This window comes from Nerophis lumbriciformis, linkage group LG39, assembly GCF_033978685.3.
Source record: "Nerophis lumbriciformis linkage group LG39, RoL_Nlum_v2.1, whole genome shotgun sequence".
Taxonomy (NCBI): Eukaryota; Metazoa; Chordata; class Actinopteri; order Syngnathiformes; family Syngnathidae; genus Nerophis; species Nerophis lumbriciformis.
The window spans coordinates 23,236,501-23,260,002 of record NC_084586.2 but is presented as its reverse complement, the minus strand read 5'-3'; the positions used below and the strand labels follow the sequence as shown (position 1 = coordinate 23,260,002).

At 28.9% G+C, this 23,502-nt stretch overlaps 1 protein-coding gene across 8 annotated transcripts in view; it reads right to left on the bottom strand.

Annotated features, from left to right (window-relative positions):
* The window catches only part of LOC133577950 (ankyrin-3-like), a 213,807-nt gene extending 190,596 nt beyond the window's left edge, over positions 1-23,211 (bottom strand). For all 8 annotated transcript variants that reach the window (XM_072912710.1, XM_072912712.1, XM_072912711.1 and 5 more), the window contains exon 1: positions 22,851-23,211. In XM_072912710.1, coding sequence (XP_072768811.1) covers positions 22,851-22,970 — 120 coding nt within the window. In that variant the 5' untranslated portion in view covers positions 22,971-23,211. The remainder of the gene's footprint in view (positions 1-22,850) is intronic.
* Positions 23,212-23,502: the final 291 nt, after the last annotated feature.

Below are 23,502 nucleotides of genomic sequence, written 5' to 3'. Positions count from 1 at the left end.
AATAATAATTAACTTAGAATTTCATGGCTGCAACACGTGCCAAAGTAGTTGGGAAAGGGCATGTTCACCACTGTGTTACATGGCCTTTCCTTTTAACAACACTCAGTAAAGGTTTGGGAACTGAGGAGACACATTTTTGAAGCTTCTCAGGTGGAATTCTTTGCCATTCTTGCTTGATGTACAGCTTAAGTTGTTCAACAGTCCGTTGTGCTATTTTAGGCTTCATAATGTGCCACACATTTTCAATGTCTGGACTACAGGCAGGCCAGTCTAGTACCCGCACTCTTTTACTATGAAGCCACGTTGATGTAACACGTGGCTTGGCATTGTCTTGCCGAAATAAGCAGGGGCGTCCATGGTAACGTTGCTTGGATGGCAACATATGTTGCTCCAAAAGCTGTATGTACCTTTCAGCATTAATGGTGCCTTCACAGATGTGTAAGTTACCCATGTCTTGGGCACTAATACACCCCCATACCATCACACATGCTGCCTTTTACACTTTGCGCCTAGAACAATCCGGATGGTTCTTTTCCTCTTTGGTCCGGAGGACACGACGTCCACAGTTTCCAAAAACAATTTGAAATGTGGCAGAACACTTTTCCACTTTGTATCAGTCCATCTTAGATGAGCTCAGGCCCAGCGAAGCCGACGGCGTTTCTGGGTGTTGTTGATAAACGGTTTTCGCCTTGCATAGGAGAGTTTTAACTCGCACTTACAGATGTAGCGACCAACTGTAGTTACTGACAGTGGGTTTCTGAAGTGTTCCTGAGCCCATGTGGTGATATCCTTTACACACTGATGTGGCTTGTTGACGCAATACAGCATGAGGGATCAAAGGTCACGGGCTTAGCTGCTTATGTGCAGTGATTTCTCCAGATTCTCTGAACCCTTTGATGATATTACGGAGCGTTGTAGTACTGAATATGATTCATTAGTACACAACACACACACACACACACACACACACACAGACACACACAGACACAATTAATGATCCATTCCACTTGACGACACCCGACTCCAAAAGACAGACTAAGAATGGTTGCCATGGCGACGCAGGCTCATATATTTGCCGAGGCGCTTTCCGCTAGATTCCTGCTGACTTTGCTGCGTGCGATGACGTAATGTGACCACGCCCACATGTTTGTGACGTCACACCCTGGTGGACAAAATGGGAACTTCATGCACACAATGAATGTTAATAATGATACTGATACGCAACGTTTGACTTATTATCACATCAGCGGGGGGGATGTCGAGGTGTGTGTGTGTGTGCGTGTGAGTGTGTGTGTGTGTGTGTGTGTGTGTGTCATCCCGCCCCTGACTGTTTGTAGCGCGCTGCAATCTGATTGGCCGCCGGACTACTGCAGTCCCAGCACTCTGGTCCAGACGGAGGAGGATGGAAACACGCATGCAGCATCCTCACCTCGCCTCACATCTCCTCGGCATCGAACAGCGGGGCCGAAGCGAGCGAGCCAGACCACGTTTCCCCACCCCACCCCTTGCCTGAGACCGCCAGGAACACCCGAATGAGTCCGTTAGAGGAGGAGGAACAAAGATGGAGGAGGCAAAGATGCTCATGAATTAATCAACACAACAACTAAATGTGACGACTGCAGAAATGATAAATGTACCCCCCCCCCCCCCCCCCCCCCCCACACACACACACACACTGGACCCCACCCACTTCCTGTCTGTGCAGGACCGACACCTGGCTGGAGGTGAGAAGTCAATATTTGTACTCGATGACATCTCACGTGTCCCCGTCTGGTGCGTTCAAAACAATCCGTCCAAATAAAAACTACAGTCGTAGTTTTTACAGTGCATTACTGTGAATGAAAAAAAAAACAATACCACTTTTATTTTTTTAAATATATTGACTTTTTTTTTACAGTGCATTACTATAAATTGAAAAATGGTACCACTGTTATTTTTTAAGGTAGAATTATGGCCATTTTTTTTAACTGTAAAATCTACAACTACACTTTTAACATTGTTTTTTTTTTTCAACAGTTTTGGGGTTTTTTCATTGTGAAATCTACAGTTGTAGTTTTTACAGTACATTACTGTGAATTTTTAAAAAACAATACCTGTTTTATTTTTTAAATCTATTGATTTTTTTTACAGTGCATTATTGTGAATGAAAAAAAAAACAATACCACTTTTATTTTTAAAATCCATTGATTTTTTTTTTTTTAACAGTGCATTACTGTAAATTGAAAAATGGTACCACTGTGATTTTGAATGTAGAATTACGGCCATTTTTTACTGTAAAATCTACAATATTTTTACAGTGAATTACTGTGAATTGAAAAAATGGTTCCACTTTAATTTTGAAAATCTACTGACTTTTTTGTTGTTGTTACAGTGCATTACTGTAAATTGACAAATGGTACCACTGTTATTTTTAAGGTAGAATTATGGCCATTTTTTTTAACTGTAAAATCTACAACTACACTTTTAACATTGTTTTTTTTTTTTTTTTTAACAGGTTTGGGGTTTTTTCATTGTGAAATCTACGGTTGTAGTTTTTACAGTACATTACTGTGAATTTTTAAAAAACAATACCAGTTTTATTTTTTAAATCTTGATTTTTTTTTTACAGTGCATTACTGTGAATGAAAAAAAAAACAATACCACTTTTATTTTTAAAATCCATTGATTTTTTTTTTTTACAGTGCATTACTGTAAATTGAAAAATGGTACCGCTGTGATTTTTAATGTAGAATTACGGCCATTTTTTACTGTAAAATCTACAATCTTTTTACAGTGAATTACTGTGAATTGAAAAAATGGTTCCACTTTAATTTTGAAAATCTACTGACTTTTTTTGTTGTTGTTACAGTGCATTACTGTAAATTGAAAAATGGTACCACTGTTATTTTTAAGGTAGAATTATGGCCATTTTTTTTTAACTGTAAAATCTACAACTACACTTTTAACATTGTTTTTTTTTTTTTTTAACAGGTTTGGGGTTTTTTCATTGTGAAATCTACGGTTGTAGTTTTTACAGTACATTACTGTGAATTTTTAAAAAACAATACCAGTTTTATTTTTTAAATCTATTGATTTTTTTTTTTACAGTGCATTACTGTGAATGAAAAAAAAAACAATACCACTTTTATTTTTTAAATCCATTGATTTTTTTTTTTACAGTGCATTACTGTAAATTGAAAAATGGTACCGCTGTGATTTTTAATGTAGAATTACGGCCATTTTTTACTGTAAAATCTACAATCTTTTTACAGTGAATTACTGTGAATTGAAAAAATGGTTCCACTTTAATTTTGAAAATCTACTGACTTTTTTTGTTGTTGTTACAGTGCATTACTGTAAATTGAAAAATGGTACCACTGTTATTTTTAAGGTAGAATTATGGCCATTTTTTGAAAACTGTAAAATCTACAACTACACTTTTAGCATTGTTTTTTTTTTTTAACAGTTTTGGGGCTTTTTCATTGTGAAATCTACGGTTGTAGTTTTTACAGTACATTACTGTGAATTTTTTAAAAAACAATACCAGTTTTATTTTTTAAATCTATTGATTTTTTTTTACAGTGCATTACTGTGAATGAAAAAAAAACAATACCACTTTTATTTTTAAAATCCATTGATTTGTTTTTTACAGTGCATTACTGTAAATTGAAAAAATGGTACCACTGTGATTTTTAATGTAGAATTACGGCCATTTTTTTTTACTGTAAAATCTACAATCTTTTTACAGTGAATTACTGTGAATTGAAAAAATGGTTCCACTTTAATTTTGAAAATCTACTGATTTTTTGTTGTTGTTACAGTGCATTACTGTAAATTGAAAAATGGTACCACTGTTATTTTTAAGGTAGAATTATGGCCATTTTTTTAAAACTGTAAAATCTACAATCTTTTTTTACAGTGAATTACTGTAAATTGAAAAAATATGGGTCCACTTTAATTTAGAAAATCTACTGACTTTAAAAAAAATAAAAAATTTACAGTGCATAACTGGAAGTTGAAAAATAGTACCACTATTATTTTTACAGTAAAATTCTGACAGTTTTGCCTTGATAATCGACGTCCGTTTTTACAGTGCATTGCTGTAAATGGTCAAATGTTATCCATGGTTGCTGTTTTTACAGTGCATTACTGTGAATTGAAAAATGGTACCACTGTGATTTTTAATGTAGAATTACGGCCATTTTTACTGTAAAATCTACAATCTTTTTACAGTGAATTACTGTGAATTGAAAAAATGGTTCCACTTTAATTTTGAAAATCTACTGACTTTTTTTTTGTTTTGTTACAGTGCATTACTGTAAATTGAAAAATGGTACCACTGTTATTTTTTAAGGTAGAATTATGGCCATTTTTTTAACTGTAAAATCTACAACTACACTTTTAACATTGTTTTTTTTTTTCAACAGATTTGGGGTTTTTTCATTGTGAAATCTACGGTTGTAGTTTTTACAGTACATTACTGTGAATTTTTAAAAAACAATACCAGTTTTATTTTTTAAATCTATTGATTTTTTTTTACAGTGCATTACTGTGAATGAAAAAAAAAAACAATACCACTTTTATTTTTAAAATCCATTGATTTTTTTTTACAGTGCATTACTGTAAATTGAAAAATGGTACCACTGTGATTTTTAATGTAGAATTACGGCCATTTTTTTTACTGTAAAATCTACAATCTTTTTACAGTGAATTACTGTGAATTGAAAAAATGGTTCCAGTTTAATTTTGAAAATCTACTGACTATTTTTGTTGTTGTTACAGTGCATTACTGTAAATTGAAAAATGGTACCACTGTTATTTTTAAGGTAGAATTATGGCCATTTTTTTTAACTGTAAAATCTACAACTACACTTTTAACATTGTTTTTTTTTTTTTTCAACAGTTTTGGGGGTTTTTCATTGTGAAATCTACGGTTGTAGTTTTTACAGTACATTACTGTGAATTTAAAAAAAAACAATACCAGTTTTATTTTTAAAATCTATTGATTTTTTTACAGTGCATTACTGTGAATGAAAAAAAAAAACAATACCACTTTTATTTTTAAAATCCATTGATTTTTTTTTTACAGTGCATTACTGTAAATTGAAAAATGGTACCACTGTGATTTTTAATGTAGAATTACGGCCATTTTTTACTGTAAAATCTACAATCTTTTTACAGTGAATTACTGTGAATTGAAAAAATGGTTCCACTTTCATTTTGAAAATCTACTGACTTTTTTTGTTGTTGTTACAGTGCATTACTGTAAATTGAAAAATGGTACCACTGTTATTTTTAAGGTAGAATTATGGCCATTTTTTGAAAACTGTAAAATCTACAACTACACTTTTAGCATTGTTTTTTTTTTTCAACAGTTTTGGGGTTTTTTCATTGTGAAATCTACGGTTGTAGTTTTTACAGTACATTACTGTGAATTTTTAAAAAACAATACCAGTTTTATTTTTTAAATCTATTGATTTTTTTTTTACAGTGCATTACTGTGAATGAAAAAAAAACAATACCACTTTTATTTTTAAAATCCATTGATTTGTTTTTTACAGTGCATTACTGTAAATTGAAAAAATGGTACCACTGTGATTTTTAATGTAGAATTACGGCCATTTTTTTTACTGTAAAATCTACAATCTTTTTACAGTGAATTACTGTGAATTGAAAAAATGGTTCCACTTTAATTTTGAAAATCTACTGATTTTTTGTTGTTGTTACAGTGCATTACTGTAAATTGAAAAATGGTACCACTGTTATTTTTAAGGTAGAATTATGGCCATTTTTTTAAAACTGTAAAATCTACAATCTTTTTTTTACAGTGAATTACTGTAAATTGAAAAAATATGGGTCCACTTTAATTTAGAAAATCTACTGACTTTTAAAAAAAAATAAAAAAAATTACAGTGCATTACTGGAAGTTGAAAAATAGTACCACTGTTATTTTTACAGTAAAATTCTGACAGTTTTGCCTTGATAATCGATGTCCGTTTTTACAGTACATTGCTGTAAATGGTCAAATGTTATCTATGGTTGCTGTTTTTACAGTGCATTACTGTGAATTGAAAAACAGTAATACTTTATTTTGAAATATTTTAATTTTTTTTATTGTGCATTACTGGTAAAATTGTTTACACTAAGATTATGCTTTTTTGCATCCTAAAATCCACAGTCTTACTGTGAATGAAAAGAAAAACGGCAATAATTCACTTTTAACATTGTTTTTTTTAACAGTTTTGGGGGGTTTTCATCATAAAATCTACTGTTGTAGTTTTTACAGCACATTACTGTGAATTAAAAAAAACAATACCACTTTTAGTTGTAAAATCTATTGATTTTTTTTTTACAGTGCATTACTGTGAATGAAAAAAACAATACCACTTTTATTTTTAAAATCTATTGACTTTTTTTTACTTAGACTTAGACAAACTTTAACGATCCAGTGCATTACTCTGAATTGAAAAACATTAAGACTTTATTTTGAAAATCTTTAGATTTAAAAAAAAAAATTATTGTGCATTACTGGAAGTATTTTTTCTTTCACTAAAATGATGTTTTTTGTCCATCCTAAAATCTACAGTCGTAGTTTTTACAGTGCATTACTGTGAATGAAAAAAAACAATACCACTTTTATTTTTAAAATCTATTGACTTTTTTTTTCTTCACAGTGCATCACTGTAAATTGAAAAATGGTACCACTGTTATTTTTAAGGTAGAATTATGGCCCTTTTTTTTTTTACTGTAAAATCTACAATCTTTTTGCAGTGAATGACTGTGAATTGAAAAAAATGGTTCCACTTTAATTTTTAAAATCTACTGACTTTTTCTTTTTTTTACAGTACATTACTGTAAATTGAAAAATGGTACCACTGTTATTTTTAAGGTAGAATTATGGCCTTTTTTTTTTACTGTAAAATCTACAATCTTTTTACAGTGAATTACTGTGAATTGAAAAAAATGGTTCCACTTTAATTTTGAAAATCTACTGACTTTTTTTTTTGTTTTTTACAGTGCATTACTGTAAGTTGTAAAACAGTACCACTGTTATTTTTACAGTAAAATTCTGACAGTTTTGCCTTGATAATCGACGGCTGTTTTTACAGTGCATTGCTGTAAATAGTCAAATGTTATTTTTACAGTCTAATGTTAGCGACTGAGAGGCCATTTTTTACCGTAAAAATCTATGGTCGCTGTTTTTACAGTGCATTACTGTGAATTGAAAAACAGTAATACTTTATTTTGAAATGTTTTAATTTTTTTATTGTGCATTACTGGAAAAAATGTTTACACTAAAATTATGCTTTTTTACGTCCTAAAATCTACGGTCTTACTGTGAACGAAAAAAACCCGGTAATAATTCACTTTTAACATAGTTGGGTTTTTTTTAACAGTTTTGGGTTTTTTTCATTGTAAAATCTACGGTTGTAGTTTTTACAGTACATTACTGTGAATTTAAAAAAACAATACTAGATTTATTTTTAAAACCTATTGATTTTTTTTTACAGTGCATTACTGTGAATGAAAAAAACAGTACCACTTTTATATTTCAAATCTATTGACTTTTTTTTTTTTTTTTTTTACAGTGCATTACTGTGAATTGAAAAACAGTAAGACTTTAATTTTGAAAATCTTTAGATTTTTTTTTTTCATTGTGCATTACTGGAAAACATTTTACACTAAATAATGTTATTGTTTTTTCCCATCCTAAAATCTACGGTCGTAGTTTTTACAGTGCATTACTGTGAATGAAAAAAACAACACCACTTTTATTTTTAAAATCTATTGACTTATTTTTTTTTTACAGTGCATTACTGTGAATGAAAAAAACAATACCACTTTTATTTTTAAAATCCATCCATCCATTTTCTACCGCTTATTCCCTTCGGGGTCACGGGGAGCGCTGGAGCCTATCTCAGCTACAATCGGGCGAAAGGCTGGTTTTTTTTTTTATTTAAATTTTGTTAAAAAAAATTAAAAAACATTTTAAAATGTTTTTAAATTTTTTTTTTTTTTTTTGTAAAAACATTTTTACATTTTTTTAGATTTTTAAAATCTATTGACTTTTTTTTTTTTTTTTTTTTTTTTACAGAGCATTACTGTGAATTGAAAAACAGTAAGACTTTGATTTAGAAAATCTTTAGATTATTGTGCATTACTGGAAAACATTTTTACACTAAAATTATGTTTTTTTCCCCGTCCTAAAATCCACGGCCGTAGTTCTTACAGCGCATTAATGTGAATGAAAAAAACAATACCACTTTTATTTTTAAAATCTATTGATTTTTTTTTTTTTCCAGTGCATTACTGTGAATTGAAAGATGGTACCACTGTTATTTTTAAGGTAAAATTATGGCCTTTTTTTTTTTTTTTTTTTTACAGTAATATTTACAATCATTGTTTCAACAACATGCCATTCTGTCAATTAAAAAGGGTAGTATTTTTACTTTTATGTTTTTTAACATAAAAATGTTTTTACTGTAAAATCTACAATCTGTTTTACATTATTGTAAATTGAAAAAACGAGATTTTATTTTGAAAACCTATTCCCTTTTTTATTTTAACAGAGAGCATCACTGGAAATAAAAAAATAGTACCACTATAAAAAATGTTTTCTGTTTTTACAGTACATTACTGTGAATAAAAAAACCCGGCACCATTTAATTTGACCATTGTTGTTTAACTGGAAAATGATGGCAGCTAATATTCTATTTTTTACTGTAAAATCTACTTCTGTTGTTTAAAAAAAACATTACTTTGATTTAAAGAAAGTAAATAAGTGTATTTTTTCATAGAGTTTGTCTGTTCCAGGGTCAAACTGTGGACCTTGAAATAAACTCCACAGGCTGGTGATGTCATCGAGAAAGACACAAGTGTGCCAAACGCTCGCTGGTGACTCACAAAAGATCAACATCGTCACGCTTTTACTCCACAAAAGGAAGATGAAGAGGAAGATGAAGAGGAAGATGAAGATGAGGAGGAGGAGGAGGAGGCGTGCGACGGACCTGCTGACTGTGCAGAAAAAAGAGTGGCCCACTTCTTCATCTGCAGAAGAGGAGGAGGATGGAAGATAAAACCAGCAGCATCATTTATTGACAAAGTGTGAGCTCACAGAGCTTACAATCTTTGTTTTAATCTGGGATAGGCTCCAGCACCCCCGTCACCCCGCAAGGGACAAGCGGTAGAAAATGGATGGATGGATTTTAACCTTTTCTGGAATGTATTTGAAAAAAAAAAAAGATTTTACTCAATGGACACTTTTAAAACCTAATTTTCAAAAATTATTAAGGTTTAAAATATTTTTCTAAACATATTAGATTTTAAAATATATTTTCTAAACATATTAGATTATAAAACATATTTTCTAAACATATTAGATTTTAAAACATATTTTCTAAACACATTAGATTTCAAACATATTTTCTAAACATATTAGATTTAAAACATATATTCTAAACATACTAGATTTTAAAACATATTTTCTAAACACATTAGATTTTAAACATATTTTGTAAACATATCAGATTTTAAAACATATATTCTAAACATATTAGATTTTAAAGCATCATTTCTAAACACATTAAATATTAAAACATTGTCATGTCTGTGTGATCATGTTTTGTTTTAGTCATGTTCGGTTTTGTTTTTGGACTTTTTGTGCACTTTTGTTTGTTTTGTCACCATAGCAACCATTAGTTTTCACCTGTCACGCACCTGTTTCACGTTTTGAGTCACGCACCTGTTTTCACTAATCATGTCTGTAGTATTTAAGTTCATTGTTTTCAGTTTGTCTTTCTGGCGACATCCCACATTTATGCTCTTCACATTCCTGACACTTGTTTTCATGTCCATCTTTCATGCTGCTACTTTAGTCCAAGCCAAGTAAGTTTTTGTTTATTAATGCTATAGTCTTTTGGTTTCATAGTTTGTTCTCCGCCACTGTGCGCACTTTTCGTTTGTACTCTTTTTTTGTCCTTTGTTAGTGTAAAAAATAAAAATATGTACTCACATTCCCGTCTCGCCCGAGCCAACTTTCCGTTGCCTTCTGGAAAAACTAAACCCAAGGACCAAGTCTTGACAAACATGTTAAATGTTAAAAAAAAAAAGTTTTCTAAACATATTACATTTTAAAACATAGATGTAAAAAAATATTTTCTAAACGTTTTAGATTTTAGAACGTATTTTCTAAACATATCAGATTTTAAAACATATTTTCTAAACATTAGATTTTAAAAGTATATGTTCTAAACATATTAGATTTTAAAACATATTTTCTAAACATTAGATTTTAAAAACATGTTCAAAACATGTTCTAAACATACTAGATTTTAAAACATATATTTTAAAAACATATTTTCTAAACATGTTAGATTATAAAACATTTGTTCTAAACATATTAGATTTAAAACATATATTCTAAACATATTGGATTTAAAACATATATTCTAAACACATTAGATTTAAAACATATTTTCTAAATATATCAGATTTTAAAACATTTTGTAAACAAATCAGATTTTAAAACATATATTCTAAACATATTAGATTTTAAAGCATCATTTCTAAACATATTAAATATTAAAACATGTTAAATGTTAAAACAAATATTTTCTAAACATATCAGATTTTAAAACGTATTTTCTAAAATTTAAAACATAGATGTAAAAAAATATTTTCTAAACGTTTTAGATTTTAGAACGTATTTTCTAAACATATCAGATTTTAAAACATATTTTCTAAACATTAGATTTTAAAAACATGTTCTAAACATACTAGATTTCAAAACATATTATATTTTAAAAACATGTTCTAAACATGTTAGATTATAAAACATATGTTCTAAACATAATAGATTTTAAAACATATTTTGTAAACATAGATTTTAAAACATAGATTCCAAACACATTAGATTTTAAAGCATACTTTTTTTAAACATATTACATTTTAAAACATATTAAATGTTAAAAAAATATTTTCTAAACATATTTGATTTTAAAACATTTTTTCTAAACATATTAGATTTTAAAACATATTTTGTAAACATATTTGAATTTAAAAACATATGTTATAAACATACTAGATTTTAAAACATATTAGATTATAAAACATATGTTGTAAACATATTAGATTTTAAAACATATTTTGTAAACATATCAGATTTTAAAACATATATTCTAAACATATTAGATTTTAAAGCATAATTTCTAAACATTTTACATTTTAAAACATATTAAATGTTAAAAAAATATTAGATTTTAAAACATATTTTGTAAACATCAGATTTTAAAACACATGTTCTAAACATATTAGATTTAAAACAATATTAGATTTTAAAAACATATGTTGTACACATAGTAGATTTGAAAACATATTAGATTATAAAACATATTTTCTAAACATATTAGATTTTAAAACATATATTCTAAACATATTAGATTTTAAAGCATAATTTCTAAACATTTTAAATTTTAAAACATATTAAATGTTAAAAAAAATATTTTATAAAAATATTAGGTTTTAAAACATATTTTGTAAACATAGATTTTAAAACATATATTCCAAACACATTAGATTTTAAAGCATAATTTCTAAACATATTTGATTTTAAAACATTTTTTCTAAACATATTAGATTTTAAAACATATTTTGTAAACATATTTGAATTTAAAAACATATGTTATAAACATACTAGATTTTAAAACATATTAGATTATAAAACATATGTTGTAAACATATTAGATTTTAAAACATATTTTGTAAACATATCAGATTTTAAAACATATATTCTAAACATATTAGATTTTAAAGCATAATTTCTAAACATTTTACATTTTAAAACATATTAAATGTTAAAAAAATATTAGATTTTAAAACATATTTTGTAAACATCAGATTTTAAAACACATGTTCTAAACATATTAGATTTAAAACAATATTAGATTTTAAAAACATATGTTGTACACATAGTAGATTTGAAAACATATTAGATTATAAAACATATTTTCTAAACATATTAGATTTTAAAACATATATTCTAAACATATTAGATTTTAAAGCATAATTTCTAAACATTTTAAATTTTAAAACATTAAATGTTACAAAAATATTTTATACAAATATTAGATTTTAAAACATATTTTGTAAACATAGATTTTAAAACATATATTCCAAACACATTAGATTTTAAAGCATAATTTCTAAACATATTACATTTTAAAACATATTAAATGTTAAGAAAAATATTTTCTAAACATATTTGATTTTAAAACATTTTTTCTAAACATATTAGATTTTAAAACATATTTTGTAAACATATTTGAATTTAAAAACATATAAGCGGTAGAAAATGGATGGATGGATGGATGTTATAAACATACTAGATTTTAAAACATATTAGATTATAAAACATATTTTCTAAACATATTAGATTTTAAAACATATTTTGTAAACATATCAGATTTTAAAACATATATTCTAAACATATTAGATTTTAAAGCATAATTTCAAAACATTTTAAATTTTAAAACATATTAAATGTTAAAAAAAATATTTTATAAAAATATTAGATTTTAAAACATATTTTGTAAACATCAGATTATAAAACATATGTTCTAAACATATTAGATTTTAAAACATATTTTGTAAACATAGATTTCAAAACATACATTCCAAACACATTAGATTTTAAAGCATAATTTCTAAACATATTACATTTTAAAACATATTAAATGTTAAAAAAATATTTTCTAAACATATTTGATTTTAAAACATTTTTTCTAAACATATTAGATTTTGAAACATAAAATTTAAAACATAGATGTAAAAAAATATTTTCTAAACGTTTTAGATTTTAGAACGTATTTTCTAAACATATCAGATTTTAAAACATATTTTCTCAACATTATATTTTAAAAACATGTTCTAAACATACTAGATTTTAAAACATATTATATTTTAAAAACATATGTTCTAAACATGTTAGATTATAAAACATATGTTCTAAACATATTAGATTTTAAAACATATTTTGTAAACATAGATTTTAAAACATATATTCCAAACACATTAGATTTTAAAGCATAATTTCTAAACATATTACATTTTAAAACATATTTAATGTTAAGAAAAATATTTTCTAAACATGTTTGATTTAAAAAAAAAAATTCTAAACATATTATATTTTCAAACATATTTTGTAAACATATTTGAATTTAAAAAAATATGTTATAAACATACTAGATTTGAAAACATATTAGATTATAAAACATATTTTCTAAACATATTAGATTTTAGAAACATATGTTGTAAACATATTAGATTTTAAAACATATTTTGTAAACATATTAGATTTTAAAGCATAATTTCTAAACATTTTAAATTTTAAAACATATTAAATGTTAAAAAAATATTTTATAAAAATATTAGATTTTAAAACATATTTTGTAAACATCAGATTTTAAAACATATGTTCTAAACATATTAGATTAAAAAAAAAAATTAGATTTTAAAAACATATGTTGTAAACATACTAGATTTTACAACATATTAGATTTTAAAACATATTTTCTAAACATATTTGATTTTAAAACATATGTTGTAAACATATTAGATTTTAAAGCATAATTTCTAAACATTTTAAATTTTAAAACATATTAAATGTTAAAAAAATATCAGATTTTAAAACATATTTTGTAAACATATCAGATTTTAAAACATATATTCTAAACATATTAGATTTTAAAGCATAATTTTAAAACATTTAAAATTTTAAAACATATTAAATGTTAAAAAAAATATTTTATAAAAATATTAGATTTTAAAACATATTTTGTAAACATCAGATTTTAAAACATGTGTTCTAAACATATTAGATTTAAAAAAAATATTAGATTTTAAAAACATATGTTGTAAACGTATTAGATTTTAAAAACAAACTGATTGCAGTGTGCTGCCTTCAAAAGAAATATTCATGAATAAAATCAATATTTTCAATAAGTACTTCCTGTTCATTTAGTAATTATTATTAGGAGTGAGTGCCAGTAAAAAGTGGGGTGAGGTTCCAGTCGTTGGGAGGGACAGATCTTCTTGGCAAACAGGACTGCTATCTTCCTGTTTGCTGCACCTTTGCTCTCTAATGCAACTCTTCATCATTCATTCATCATTCATACGCTCACTCCTCAAACATGCTCACAGAACATTTCTCTGCTTTAATATGTTGCTTAGAAAGGGAAAAAAAAGATTTTCATGCAAATTGGAACATAAATGAATGTTTAATTGTAAACATGGTGGAACATAAATGAATGTTCAAGTGTCAACATGGTGGAACATAAATGAATGTTCAGGTTTAAACATGGTGGAACATAAATGAATGTTCAAGTGTAAACATGGTGGAACATAAATGAATGTTTAATTGTAAACATGGTGGAACATAAATGAATGTTCAAATGTAAACATGGTGGAACATAAATGAATGTTCAAATGTAAACATGGGGGAACATAAATGAATGTTCAAGTGTAAACATGATGGAACATAAATGAATGTTTAGGTGTAAACATGGTGGAACATAAATGAATGTTTAGGTGTAAACATGGTGGAACATAAATGAATGTTCAAGTGTAAACATGGTGGCACATAAATGAATGTTCAAGTGTAAACATGGTGGAACATAAATGAATGTTCAAGTGTAAACATGGTGGAACATAAATTAATGTTCAAGTGTAAACATGTTGGAACATAAACGAATGTTCAAGTGTAAACATGTTGGAACATAAATTAATGTTCAAGTGTAAACATGGTGGAACATAAATGAATGTTCAAGTGTAAACATGGTGGCACATAAATGAATGTTCAAGTGTAAACATGGGGGAACATAAATGAATGTTCAAGTGTAAACATGGTGGAACATAAATGAATGTTCAAGTGTAAACATGGTGGAACATAAATGAATGTTCAAGTGTAAACATGGTGGAATATAAATGAATGTTCAAATGTAAACATGGTGGAACATAAATGAATGTTCAAGTGTAAACATGTTGGAACATAAATGAATGTTCAAGTGTAAACATGGTGGAACATAAATTAATGTTCAAATGTAAACATGGTGGAACATAAATGAATGTTCAAGTGTAAACATGTTGGAACATATATGAATGTTCAAGTGAAAACATGGTGGAACATAAATGAATGTTCAAGTGAAAACATGGTGGAACATAAATGAATGTTCAAGTGTAAACATGGTGGAACATAAATTAATGTTAAAGTGTAAACATAGTGGAACATAAATTAATGTTCAAGTGTATACATGTTGGAACATAAATGAATGTTTAGGTGTAAACATGGTGGAACATAAATGAATGTTCAAGTGTATACATGTTGGAACATAAATGAATGTTTAGGTGTAAACATGGTGGAACATAAATGAATGTTCAAGTGTAAACATGGTGGAACATAAATGAATGTTCAAGTGTAAACATGGTGGCACATAAATGAATGTTTAAGTGTAAACATGGTGGAACATAAATGAATGTTCAGGTTTAAACATGGTGGAACATAAATGAATGTTCAAGTGAAAACATGGTGGAACATAAATGAATGTTCAGGTTTAAACATGGTGGAACATAAATGAATGTTCAAGTGTAAACATGGTGGAACATAAATGAATGTTGAAGTGTAAACATGGTGGAACATAAATGAATGTTCAAGTGTAAACATGGTGGAACATAAATGAATGTTTAATCGTAAACATGGTGGAACATAAATGAATGTTCAAGTGTAAACATGGTGGAACATAAATGAATGTTCAAGTGTAAACATGGTGGAACATAAATGAATGTTCAAGTGTAAACATGGTGGAACATAAATGAATGTTCAAGTGTAAACATGGTGGAACATAAATGAATGTTCAAGTGTAAACATGGTGGAACATAAATGAATGTTCAAGTGTCAACATGGTGGAACATAAATGAATGTTCAAGTGTAAACATGGTGGAACATAAATGAATGTTCAAGTGTAAACATGGTGGAACATAAATGAATGTTCAAGTGTAAACATGGTGGAACATAAATGAATGTTCAAGTGTAAACATGGTGGAACATAAATGAATGTTCAAGTGTCAACATGGTGGAACATAAATGAATGTTCAAGTGTAAACATGTTGGAATATAAATGAATGTTCAAGTGTAAACATGGTGGAACATAAATGAATGTTCAAATGTAAACATGGTGGAACATAAATGAATGTTCAAGTGTAAACATGGTGGAACATAAATGAATGTTCAAATGTAAACATGGTGGAACATAAATGAATGTTCAAGTGTAAACATGGTGGAACATAAATGAATGTTCAAGTGTAAACATGGTGGAACATAAATGAATGTTCAAGTGTAAACATGGTGGAACATAAATGAATGTTCAAATGTAAACATGGTGGAACATAAATGAATGTTCAAGTGTAAACATGTTGGAACATAAATGAATGTTCAAGTGTAAACATGGTGGAACATAAATTAATGTTCAAATGTAAACATGGTGGAACATAAATGAATGTTCAAGTGTAAACATGTTGGAACATATATGAATGTTCAAGTGAAAACATGGTGGAACATAAATGAATGTTCAAGTGAAAACATGGTGGAACATAAATGAATGTTCAAGTGTAAACATGGTGGAACATAAATTAATGTTAAAGTGTAAACATAGTGGAACATAAATTAATGTTCAAGTGTATACATGTTGGAACATAAATGAATGTTTAGGTGTAAACATGGTGGAACATAAATGAATGTTCAAGTGTAAACATGGTGGAACATAAATGAATGTTCAAGTGTAAACATGGTGGCACATAAATGAATGTTTAAGTGTAAACATGGTGGAACATAAATGAATGTTCAGGTTTAAACATGGTGGAACATAAATGAATGTTCAAGTGAAAACATGGTGGAACATAAATGAATGTTCAGGTTTAAACATGGTGGAACATAAATGAATGTTCAAGTGTAAACATGGTGGAACATAAATGAATGTTGAAGTGTAAACATGGTGGAACATAAATGAATGTTCAAGTGTAAACATGTTGGAACATAAATGAATGTTCAAGTGTAAACATGGTGGAACATAAATGAATGTTCAAGTGTAAACATGGTGGAACATAAATGAATGTTCAGGTTTAAACATGGTGGAACATAAATAAATGTTCAAGTGAAAACATGGTGGAACATAAATGAATGTTCAAGTGAAAACATGGTGGAACATAAATGAATGTTCAAGTGTAAACATGGTGGAACATAAATTAATGTTAAAGTGTAAACATAGTGGAACATAAATTAATGTTCAAGTGTATACATGTTGGAACATAAATGAATGTTTAGGTGTAAACATGGTGGAACATAAATGAATGTTCAAGTGTAAACATGGTGGAACATAAATGAATGTTTAGGTGTAAACATGGTGGAACATTAATGAATGTTCAAGTGTAATAAACATGGTGGAACATAAATGAATGTTCAAGTGTAAACATGGTGGAACATAAATGAATGTTCAAGTGTAAACATGGTGGAACATAAATGAATGTTCAAGTGTAAACATGGTGGAACATAAATGAATGTTCAAGTGTATACATGTTGGAACATAAATTAATGTTCAAGTGTAAACATGGTGGAACATAAATGAATGTTCAAGTGTCAACATGGTGGAACATAAATGAATGTTGAAGTGTAAACATGTTGGAATATAAATGAATGTTCAAGTGTAAACATGGTGGAACATAAATGAATGTTCAAATGTAAACATGGTGGAACATAAATGAATGTTCAAGTGTAAACATGGTGGAACATAAATGAATGTTCAAATGTAAACATGGTGGAACATAAATGAATGTTCAAGTGTAAACATGTTGGAACATAAATGAATGTTCAAGTGTAAACATGGTGGAACATAAATGAATGTTCAAGTGTAAACATGGTGGAACATAAATGAATGTTCAAATGTAAACATGGTGGAACATAAATGAATGTTCAAGTGTAAACATGTTGGAACATAAATGAATGTTCAAGTGTAAACATGGTGGAACATAAATTAATGTTCAAATGTAAACATGGTGGAACATAAATGAATGTTCAAGTGTAAACATGTTGGAACATATATGAATGTTCAAGTGAAAACATGGTGGAACATAAATGAATGTTCAAGTGAAAACATGGTGGAACATAAATGAATGTTCAAGTGTAAACATGGTGGAACATAAATTAATGTTAAAGTGTAAACATAGTGGAACATAAATTAATGTTCAAGTGTATACATGTTGGAACATAAATGAATGTTTAGGTGTAAACATGGTGGAACATAAATGAATGTTCAAGTGTAAACATGGTGGAACATAAATGAATGTTCAAGTGTAAACATGGTGGCACATAAATGAATGTTTAAGTGTAAACATGGTGGAACATAAATGAATGTTCAGGTTTAAACATGGTGGAACATAAATGAATGTTCAAGTGAAAACATGGTGGAACATAAATGAATGTTCAGGTTTAAACATGGTGGAACATAAATGAATGTTCAAGTGTAAACATGGTGGAACATAAATGAATGTTGAAGTGTAAACATGGTGGAACATAAATGAATGTTCAAGTGTAAACATGTTGGAACATAAATGAATGTTCAAGTGTAAACATGGTGGAACACAAATGAATGTTCAAGTGTAAACATGGTGGAACATAAATGAATGTTCAGGTTTAAACATGGTGGAACATAAATGAATGTTCAAGTGAAAACATGGTGGAACATAAATGAATGTTCAAGTGAAAACATGGTGGAACATAAATGAATGTTCAAGTGTAAACATGGTGGAACATAAATTAATGTTAAAGTGTAAACATAGTGGAACATAAATTAATGTTCAAGTGTATACATGTTGGAACATAAATGAATGTTTAGGTGTAAACATGGTGGAACATAAATGAATGTTCAAGTGTAAACATGGTGGCACATAAATGAATGTTTAAGTGTAAACATGGTGGAACATAAATGAATGTTCAGGTTTAAACATGGTGGAACATAAATGAATGTTCAAGTGAAAACATGGTGGAACATAAATGAATGTTCAGGTTTAAACATGGTGGAACATAAATGAATGTTCAAGTGAAAACATGGTGGAACATAAATGAATGTTGAAGTGTAAACATGGTGGAACATAAATGAATGTTCAAGTGTAAACATGTTGGAACATAAATGAATGTTCAAGTGTAAACATGGTGGAACATAAATGAATGTTCAAGTGTAAACATGTTGGAACATAAATGAATGCTCAAGTTTAAACATGGTGGAACATAAATGAATGTTCAAGTGAAAACATGGTGGAACATAAATGAATGTTCAGGTTTAAACATGGTGGAACATAAATGAATGTTGAAGTGTAAACATGGTGGAACATAAATGAATGTTCAAGTGTAAACATGGTGAAACATAAATGAATGTTGAAGTGTAAACATGGTGGAACATAAATGAATGTTCAAGTGTAAACATGTTGGAACATAAATGAATGTTCAAGTGTAAACATGGTGGAACATAAATGAATGTTCAAGTGTAAACATGTTGGAACATAAATGAATGCTCAAGTTTAAACATGGTGGAACATAAATGAATGTTCAAGTGAAAACATGGTGGAACATAAATGAATGTTCAGGTTTAAACATGGTGGAACATAAATGAATGTTCAAATGTAAACATGGTGGAACATAAATGAATGTTCAAGTGTAAACATGGGGGAACATAAATGAATGTTCAAGTGTAAACATGGTGGAACATAAATGAATGTTCAAGTGTAAACATGGTGGAACATAAATTAATGTTCAAGTGTAAACATGGTGGAACATAAATGAATGTTCAAGTGTCAACATGGTGGAACATAAATGAATGTTCAAGTGTAAACATGTTGGAACATAAATGAATGCTCAAGTTTAAACATGGTGGAACATAAATGAATGTTCAAGTGAAAACATGGTGGAACATAAATGAATGTTCAGGTTTAAACATGGTGGAACATAAATGAATGTTCAAATGTAAACATGGTGGAACATAAATGAATGTTCAAGTGTAAACATGGTGGAACATAAATGAATGTTCAAGTGTAAACATGGTGGAACATAAATGAATGTTCAAGTGTAAACATGGTGGAACATAAATGAATGTTCAAGTGAAAACATGGTGGAACATAAATTAATGTTCAGGTTTAAACATGGTGGAACATAAATGAATGTTGAAGTGTAAACATGGTGGAACATAAATGAATGTTCAAGTGTAAACATGGTGGAACATAAATGAATGTTCAAGTGTAAACATGGTGGAACATAAATGAATGTTCAAGTGTAAACATGGTGGAACATAAATGAATGTTCAAGTGTAAACATGGTGGAACATAAAACATGTAAAACTTCCATTGAGAATGTCCAACTTGTGGACCACACATCAGACAATAATGTTTCTTTCTCTAATTATTATTATTTTTATTATTATTTATCATTAATTGAAACACTACAGTCATTTGACTGAGTTTGTAAACACAAACACCACTACTACTACTACTACTACTACTACTACTACTACCACTACTACCCCAAGCACTACTACTACAACAACCACTACTACCCCAAACACTATTACCACTACTACCACAACCACTGCTACTACTACCAGTAGTAGTACTACCCCAACCACTATTACTACAAAAAACACTACTACTAAAACCGACCCAACCGCAACCACTAGTACTATTACTACCACAACTACTACTACCACTAGTATAACTAACCAAACCCTACTAATATTACCACATCGACTACTACCACTAGTAGTAATACAGTGTAATGCAGTGTAATACAGTATAATTAGGTGTATTACAGTATAATACAGACTACTACAGTGTAATACAGTAATATAGTATATTGCAGTGTAATAAAACATGATGCAGTATAATACAGTGTATTACAGTATAATACAGTATACTACAGTAATAATACAGTGTAATAAAGTATGATAAGTATAATACCGTGTAAAACAGTATAATACAATATTATACAGTATAATACAGTGTAACACAGTATACTACAGTGTATTTGAATAAAACAAACGCAAAAGATTAGTATTATTTAAAATAAATAATTAAATAAAAATAAAATACTTCTCAAGTCTCAGCTACACATTACTTTCACCCAAATGATTATTATTATCATCTGAAAAATAAATAAATCAATCAATGAAATAAAAATATTTTTTAAATTAAAAAAATAAAACGCTAATTATTATCATTGAAAAAAAATAAGTCAATCATGATTTTTTATTAAACATACACAAAATAAATAAATAAATCAATAAAATAGGAAAATACATACAAAAATAAAAATAAATAGAAAACATTCATTATTATCACAAAATCAATCAAATAAATACATAAAAAATAATAATAAATTAAATTAAAAAAAACACACACAAAAAACGCAAATGAATATTATTATTTAAGTAATAAATGAATAAAATAAAACAAAAAAATGCAAACGATTATTGATTATTATTAGCCATCCAGATATTTACTGATCACCTGAGAGATGTTTTAGTCTCAACTTTGTCACACACACACACACACACACACACACACACACACACACACACACACACACACACACACACACACACACACACACACACACACACACACACAAACACACACACACACAACTCAAGTCAAGTCTCAGCTACACATTACTTTCACCCAAATGATTATTATTATCATCTGAAAAATAAATCAATTAATCAATGAAATACAAATATTTTTTAAATTAAAAAAATAAAACGCTAATTATTATCATTGAAAAAAATAAGTCAATCATGATTTTTTATTAAACATACACAAAATAAATCAATCAATCAATAAAATAGGAAAATACATACAAAAATAAAAATAAATAGAAAACATTAATTATTATCACAAAATCAATCAAATAAATACATTTAAAAAAAAAATTAAATACAAAAAAAATAAAAAAACAAACGCAAACGATTATTATTATTATTTAAGTAATAAATGAATAAAATAAAACAAAAAAATGCAAACGATTATTGATTATTATTAGCCATCCAGATATACTCAAGTCAAGTCTCAGCTACACATTACTTTCACCCAAATGATTATTATTATCTGAAAAATAAATCAATAAATCAATGAAATTAATATATTAAAAAAATAAATATGAATACGCAATTTATTATTTAAAATAATTTTTTTAAACATACAAAAAAATCTATAGAACAAACACAAATGATTATTATTTAAAAAATCAATCAATCAATCAATACAATAGAAAAATACATGCAAAAATAAGAATAAATAGAAAACATGTATTATTATTAAAAAAATAAATCAAATAAATACATTAAAAAATATATTAAAAAATCCCCCCCCCCCCCAAAAAAAACAAACGCAAATGATTATTATTATTTAAGAAAAAAATAAATAAAATAAAACAAAAAAACGCAAATGATTATTGATTATTATTAGCCATCCAGATATTTACTGATCACCTGAGAGATGTTTGCAGGCAACTTTGTGTTTGTTGACATCCTGTTTGCACACACACACACACACACACACACACACACACATGCAAACAACACACACGCAACCGCAGGGCGTGACTGCTGACAGATGCAGCCCTTACACACACACACACACACACACACACACACACTAAAGTCAGCCATTACCGACAGTGGTAGGCCGTCAAGGGTGGTGCCGCACACACACACACACACACACACACACACACACACACTAAAATGAAGGTGCTCTCTCCTCCTGAAAGGTGTCATGTCTACCTTCTTCCTGACATCTCGCAGGCGTCTCTTGGCTCTCTTCCTCTCCTTCTCTTTCTCCTCCTCGGCGGCCACCAGGTTCTCGTCCGCCTTCTTCTTCAGCTGCGAGGCGGCGTGCGCCATGCTGGCTTAATAATCCTCACAGGTGGCAGTAATTATCTCCCTTCCTTCCTTCCCTCTGGAGCCTGCGAGCTCACAGGTGGAAGCAAAGATGCTCCTGGGGGGGGGGAGAGGTCCCACTCCTTAAAAAAAAAAAGTGTCCCAACAGCTTTGGTTTTGCTCCTGGATGCAAAGAAGGAGGTTCCTGCTTTTGGATTGATTCCCAAATAGGATCCTTGGCGAGAGAAAACCCCCTGGTGGGTCCACAGGGGGGTGGAGGGTGGAGGGGGGGGGGTGTCTGAGGCTGCAGTCCCTGACCCACTAAGGAGGAGGCGCACCTGACATGCATCCTCCACGTCGCCACGGGACGCAAGAAGAGCGAGGAACGGCGATGGAAATGGGGTTGAGGGAGGGGGGAGAAGGGAGGGGGTGAGGGGGAGGGGCCAGCTGGGACAGGAAGAAGCGTCCATGATGGAAACATCACACAATTAGGAGAGAGACGCCTCAAGAAGAAGCGTCCATGATGGAAACATCACACAATTAGGAGAGAGACGCC